At 60.7% G+C, this 6,560-nt stretch overlaps 1 protein-coding gene across 1 annotated transcript; it reads right to left on the bottom strand.

Annotated features, from left to right (window-relative positions):
• Positions 1-333: 333 nt before the first annotated feature.
• Positions 334-6,518, bottom strand: RHBG (Rh family B glycoprotein). The gene is made up of 10 exons (XM_068922384.1): positions 6,184-6,518; positions 4,656-4,842; positions 4,104-4,254; positions 3,821-3,968; positions 3,451-3,617; positions 3,016-3,153; positions 2,596-2,729; positions 2,234-2,355; positions 1,593-1,666; positions 334-1,378 (listed from the first exon to the last, which is right to left on the bottom strand). The coding sequence occupies exons 1-10, from the start codon at positions 6,371-6,373 to the stop codon at positions 1,322-1,324; spliced, it is 1,368 nt and encodes a 455-aa protein (XP_068778485.1). The 5' UTR covers positions 6,374-6,518; the 3' UTR covers positions 334-1,321.
• Positions 6,519-6,560: the final 42 nt, after the last annotated feature.

The following is a 6,560-nucleotide window of genomic DNA, read 5'->3' as shown; positions in this document are numbered from 1 at the left end:
TTGCTGCGCTCCAGCTTTCCGTCCGCAATTTTACGACCGGGCGGAGCTGGGCCAGGCCTGAGCTCGCCGTGGGCTCCCGGCGTCTCGCCGAGGCAGGCGGGGAAACTGAGGCACAGAGCGGGGATGGGAGAAACCTGCCCCCGAGCGGGAACAGAGCCACGTGTCCCCGTTTCTGGGCACTTCTTCGAACCTCAGTGGCACCAAAGCAGTGAGCAAACAGATTGATTTCACCAGGCTTCAAGATTGAAGATTTTCTCTAATTTGATTTAAGAGCCCCATCTAAAAACGAAGCAATTTGCTCAACCCAAAAGCAAACTTTTATTGCATCTTTGACACAATTATTTAAAACCATTTGCGTGCCTTGACAACAGCAACCATCGCGAGAAAATAACACTGAATCTGGCCACTTGGGATGGGAGCGGGGCCCCTTCTCCTACCCAGGTCTCGTCCTAAAGCTCGTCCCTAGCTCCCTGCGTACGACGGGGCCGTCCCGCGCCGGCCCCGGCTCACCCCGCGCGGGGTGGCAGGAGGTGAGTCCCCGCCGTTTTGGGGGCCGTTTCCCCATTTCGGGAGGTTTTCGCTGGACGTGGAGGGACGCCGTCTAGCGGACGGGTCCCGGCCATGCCGGGTCGGCAAGGGGAAGGCAGGGGACATCCCCTGTCCTTGGGGACACCAGTGTCACCCTGGCCGCTTCCCAGGCGCAGGCTGCTCTGTGCTGTCGCACCCTCTGGTGGCCAAAGCTCCGGAGGGGGAAAAAAAAAAACATCCTGGAGGCGAGAGGATTTAACAGCAGCGACACCAAAACTCCCCAAAAATGGCCCAAACGGGGCCGCGGAGAGTTGTTTAGGGTGGTGGGTTCCTGGGGGCTTGAAGAAAACTAAGCCAGCAAAGTCAGGCAGCTTGGGTGTAAATTCCCTGGCAATTCCTGAAATTATAAATGTTTTAAATTGTTTTGTTCAAAAGCGCGCACAGAAAGTTTTTGGTTGCTCTATTTTTTTCTTTTTTTCTTTTTTTTTTTGAGCCTAGGATATCCTTTCCCCGACTGAGCCACCCTAAAGGGAAGAAACCCCTTCCTTAGGTCTCCTCTCTCCCCGCAGGTCTCGGAGAGCGGCGGCTGGGTGCCAGCACCCACGTCGCTGCAGCATCTCTTCACGGCAGGCCGGTCCCAGAAAGGCCCGCGGGAACCCCGCTTCCCCCTCGGTCTTTGGGACGGGGCCGGCTGTCTCCGGAGAGGGCAGCTGGGAAGCCAGCAACGCCGAAAGCTCGCCGGCGAGAGGGTCGAGCCTGGCCGAAGCAGGACCTCGCCGGAGGGTCGGGGCCGCTAGACCGAGGTGCTGCCGCCCGGCTCCTCTCTGCTCGCCCGTCGCTCGCCGGCCACCTGCGCCAAGGCGGAGACGTGAATCCTGCTCCGCTCGGAGCGGCACCTCGCTTACGGTGGGGGGACATAGGGGTCCGGCCTGGTGGGACCTGGAGGGGCTTTAATGAAGCTGTTTTCCCCCCACCTTGGCCACCCCGGAGCTGAAACGCTGCAGCCGGAGAGGGGAGGGTGACTGCAGCCCGTGCTGTTTTAGTGGTAAAATCACAACTTTTACCTCCCAGTGCATCTCATATTCCCAGTTCGGCATTTCCAGGGAAGATCCCAGCCTCTTCATTTTCAGGATGGCTCCTGGGAATGCCAAAAACCAGGTAAGGACGTTTCACAGCTGAACTCGTGGGTGCTGCCCCCTACCCACCCCTGGCACCCCGCTCCCAGCTTTCGGGTCTGGGTGCCAGACCGCAGCCCCCGAGCTTGGGAAAGGGTCCGGGCTCTTCACGGCTGGGCTTTCCCTGACATCTAGCGGCCGTCCAGGCGCGGACGGCTCGCAGGGAGCCCAGGCCCCTTCCTGGGCTTTTCCCACCGGGCTGAGTCCGGCACACGGCAGGATGCAGCTTGCACAGCACCGTGCACTTCGGGGTGCTGCCCGCGCCGCACGGCAGCTCTAGGTTGCGAATGCGGTGAGGAAATCGCACTTTCGGTCTGTTCCTGGCTCCGTGCGCCAGCCTGGGAACGTCGTTAATTCTCCCGGCCCGAGGAGCTGCAGCGAGGAGGCTAATCACTGCTGTTCACTCGGAGACGTGGGCGCTTGTGCTGCCGACTGCAAAGTACGGCTGCCGCCTCCACCTTGGACCTTCGCTGCTGCTCCGCTCCTGCCACCGCCCCGTCCTCCCGCGCCCGCCGGAAGTCAAAACTCACCCGCCACGCTCCCTCCGAGCACCACGAGCAGCAGGGTGACGGGCAGCGCGCAGAGCTGGCAGACTGCCTGGTAGGTGGCTGATCGGCTCCCGTCAGCTACGTGCGGGAAAACGAGCTCCATCCTGCAAGCCGGAGCGGGGACGTGTGGGTAAGGCTGAGCGCGAGGGTCTGCTCATATCTACGGGGTGTTTGCTATAGGTGGGGTCCCAGAGCAGGGGTTGCATGGAGCATCCCTGATTTCAGAGGTCCCCGGAGTGGGTCCTTGTGAGGCTGGTGGCACACCGGTGGAGTCCAGCTTGCCCCGGGTATCCCCAGTTGGGTGCATGAGGCCACTGGGCAACACTGACACTGGCTCTTCTCACCTGTTGCCGTAAGCATCAGCGGTGGCCAGTGCCGTGAGCAGCGTCCCCAGCAAGGCACCCAGGATCCCCGGCATGCCATGGACGTTGTGAACTCCGCACGTGTCCTGGATTTTCAGCCTGGAGCACAGGACGGGCTGGGGAGAGCGCAGAGAACAGCCAGGGCTCGGAGAGGCAGCTCACGGCACCCGAAGGCTTCACGGAGAGGCCGTGTTGTGGCTTGGGTTTGCAGGGCTGGGCGCAGAAATTGCCCTCTGGCTACGGCTGGGTCGTGGTTAGCGGGCAGGCGGGAGCGAAGCTGCGTTGCAAGGCCCCGGTTTTCCTCGGCAGCAGAGCAAGCAGGGTGGAAACGCAGCCTCCCTCCAGCTCAGGAGGTTCATTTGACCTGGGATCGGGGTCCTCAGCTGTCACAAGGTGACTCACCGTGAGGAATGTGAAGCCGAGTGGGGAGATCAGGCCGGCCAGAAACCCCGTGATGAGGGCCCCGAAAGGAGCGAGCAGCATCTCCCCCGCCATGCCCATCATGGCCACGCCGGCTAAGGTGGCATCTTGAACCTGGGTCTGAGGGAGACGGGACTGGGTTGGGGGAATTGCCCTCATGCAGAACATCAGCAAGGGCTGGGGGGATTTGGGCTTATCAGAGACCAGACTGTGTCTCAAGAGTCCTGGAAAACCCTATGGGCAGGATGTTTCCTCATGTAATCTATCTACGAGACGTGTCTGTCCCATCCCTTTGTCCCCCCCTAATGTATATCTGCTCACAGTCCCTATAGGACAGGGTTTGGGCGGTATGTAGGACTAGGGTCATGTCCTGGGGTGGCTGCCAGCGTTGGCAGTCCCGTGGAGGAGGCCACCTACCATCCGCAGCGTGCCTTCCTCATGGAGGAGAGGGGAGATGACGAAGGTGGCCAGGGTGCTTGCTGCCAGCGCGAGGTAGGAGTTCAGCACTGCCCAGGGCTCAGCGCTGGTACGGACTGTGGTGGCCGAGGCGAAACCAGGCCAGAAGATCCACAGGTAGATGGTTCCTGAGGGGAAGGGGAACAGGCAGGTTTTGGAGCTGGGATTGTTCTCTCGAGGGAAGGAAACTCTTCTCACTTGGGCCAGGCGATGGAAGAAGGCCCAGTGGCTACGGATTGCAAGGTGGGAGGTTCAGGTTGGATATTTGGGAAAACTCTTTCTTCCGCCACTGTTTCTATGATCCTGGTTTTGTAGGATCTGAGGTCCATACCAACTGCAGCAAGGACATCTGGATAGTGCCCCATGTCCTGCTGCTGGTTCCTCTTGTCCGAATGGGGCTGGTGCAAGTTCCTTGAAACCATCAAGCCAAAATAAGCACCAAAGGTGTGGACGGTCAAGGAGCCCCCGCTGTCGCTTACCTGGAGAGTATAGAAAATACCGTGCTGGAAGATGGAAAGAGCTCTCTCTAGAGACAAGGCAGGTCTTGATATAAAAAGGCTAAATAGAGACTTGTGGTCACCTCCTTTCGGGTGGGCCGCAGATCAGTGACTTACCCCCATGAGGTCAAGCAGGATGTATTCATTGACAGTAAAAAGGATGACTTCCAGCAGGGTCATCAACAGCATCTGGAGAGGGTTTGCCCTGCCCAGAACAGCTCCAACTGAGATCAGGATGGCTCCAGCGCAGAATTCAGCATTGACCATGCTAGGAAGGAGAGGAGAGGTATGGGATGGGACCCAGCGCTGCCAGAGGCCCAGCATGAGAAGGGCCTGGAGCAGAGCCTGCAGCCAGTATCCTCCAGTCCTACCAGTCCTGCCTGCTGAACAAGCAGCCTGGGCCTTGTAGTGTTGGTGACAAGGGCACAGCTTGACTTGAGGCAGTCAGGAGCTAATGTGCCACCCCGAATGCTTGGCTGTAATGTTGGCAATACTTGTATGGCCCTTGCTAGTGCAATATTCAAATAACTCAGAAGCCTGGTCGTATTTGTTCTAGTAATCCCCCTCCCCAAATCAGAGCTGTGAGCTTTTACAGAGGGGGAAACCAGCGTGCATGGCCTGGACCTTGGACGGGTGGGGCCATGCAGCAGTAGGTCTCTCCTCCCTTACCTCTGCGCTTCCATGTAAATCTTGCCATTCAGGAAGGAGTAGAAGAAACCCTGGATCAGTATGGCCCACTGGATGGCAAACGCCGCGACGAGGAAGTTGACAGCCATGCTCCCCGTGCCGTACCGGCTGAGGAAGGCCATCAGGAAGCCAAAGCCTATAAGAGTTTGGAGGTGGACATCCCGGAAACCTGGCAGAGGAGAGGCAGAAAGGTGAGGCTGGAGGTGCTGAGGGCAGACCCCCGTTCCCGGCCGTCCTCCCCGCTCCGCAGTGAGCATCACCAGGCAGGAGGACCTGTCTACCTGTCCCCCACTGAGCAGGCTCTGACACCTCATGCTCTAAAGAGGTTCAAACAGGCTTGGGAGGGGGCTGGAGCCTTCAGCCAACGTGAAGCCAGCCTTGCTCCACCGATGTGTCTCTGCACCCATGGTGGATCTGGCCCCGCGTCACCTCCCGCGGTGATCTCCAGAGAAGGGTACCTTCCCCCACTTTGCAATGGCTCCAGGCCACCCCACGTGCCCGCCTTGCCCTGGAAATATCTGCGTCATGCGGTCTAGACGCACGAGGATTTGGTTTGCCTTGCAGCCCCAAAACCTCTTGGGCGCGGAGCGGTCCGCGCCGGTGACGTGAGCGCAGAGGTGCAGGTGACATGTCAGCCACCCGCCGCTTGCTCGCGCCCGAGGTCCTCTCTGTTCCCAGCGGGCCTGAAAACGTCAGGTCCTGCTTAGCGCGATGAAAGGGCCTGAAGCGTGAAAACCTGGGTCATCGCCCAGGCTAGCGACCGTCTGGCAACACACAGCTCGCGCTAAGCGTCCCTTTGGCCACGCAGAGACCGGCCAGCTGCTCTGCTGCACCCGGGCGCTGCTCCGGGCGCCGGGGAAGCGCTCGGGCAGGGCGAGAGCGGGGCTGCGGGAGACGCAGGCCACCCTCCGGCGAGGAGCTGCCCTCCCCGTGACTCACTGCTTGCTCAGGGTGAGGTTACGTGGGCCGGCGAAACCGGGAGAACCAGCCTGCTCACAGCCCGGCGCCTCCCCTCCTCTAGCACAACCTCTCCGGAGCGGGACAAATGCCTAATCTGGGCTCTTTTTGGACCATCTGCTTTGCATCGCCCTTGCCACCCGGGCAGGGGTCTGGCTGGAGAGGGGTGTGAAGTCACCCATGATGACTAGCAGAAAAATCAGGGTCTGTCCACCCCCTGCCAAAACAGGCCAGGGTGCGTTTCACAGCGATGCCCCCCCGTGAAGCTCTGCAGACTCAGAAGCGCCAGGAGCAGCCGCCGTCCGGCCGGGGATGCGAGGACATCCCAGCTGAACCGCCAGGTGACTGCAGCTGGCGAAACGCATGTTCTGCATCCCGGAGGTCCCTGCTTCAGGCCTGGGTTCGTCCAGCGGACAGACGGACAGCCCTGCCTGGCAGCACGTGCGGCACCCGCCGCTCGGTGGGACGCTCAAGCGCCCAACCGCGCGGCTTTGGTGAGCCCCACGCAGGGGTAGCGCCCGTCTCTGCGTCCATTCGGGGTGGTGGTACTCACATGGGTGGTGAAACCTTGAGTCGGAGTCGGGGTTTCCGTTGCTGCTGCAGTTTTGCTGCGGGGAGGCGAGGCCAAAGCTGGTGTCCGGGCTATACCGGACAAAGACGGCAAAGAGGATGATGGTGAGGATTTGGAGGAAGAAGCACGTCCCGGAGACCTTGAGCCTCAAGGAAGCAGCGTGCGTGGACATGTCGCCGGGCGGCTGAGAAGAAACCAAACCCCGCAGCAGTCCCTAAAACAGCCAGGAGACCGGGAGACGCGCCTTTCCCGGAGCCAAGAGGTGTGCCGGCGGCCGGTGCAAACTCCACCTGCAAATTCCTGCCCGCCCTCGCCCCGAACGCGTCCCACGCCGGGCGCTTCCGCACTGCGCCGCGGCC

The sequence above is a fragment of the Struthio camelus genome, chromosome 30, assembly GCF_040807025.1.
Source record: "Struthio camelus isolate bStrCam1 chromosome 30, bStrCam1.hap1, whole genome shotgun sequence".
Lineage (NCBI taxonomy): Eukaryota > Metazoa > Chordata > Aves > Struthioniformes > Struthionidae > Struthio > Struthio camelus.
The sequence above is the reverse complement of the archived record's forward strand: the minus strand, read 5'-3'. Positions and strand labels throughout refer to the sequence as shown.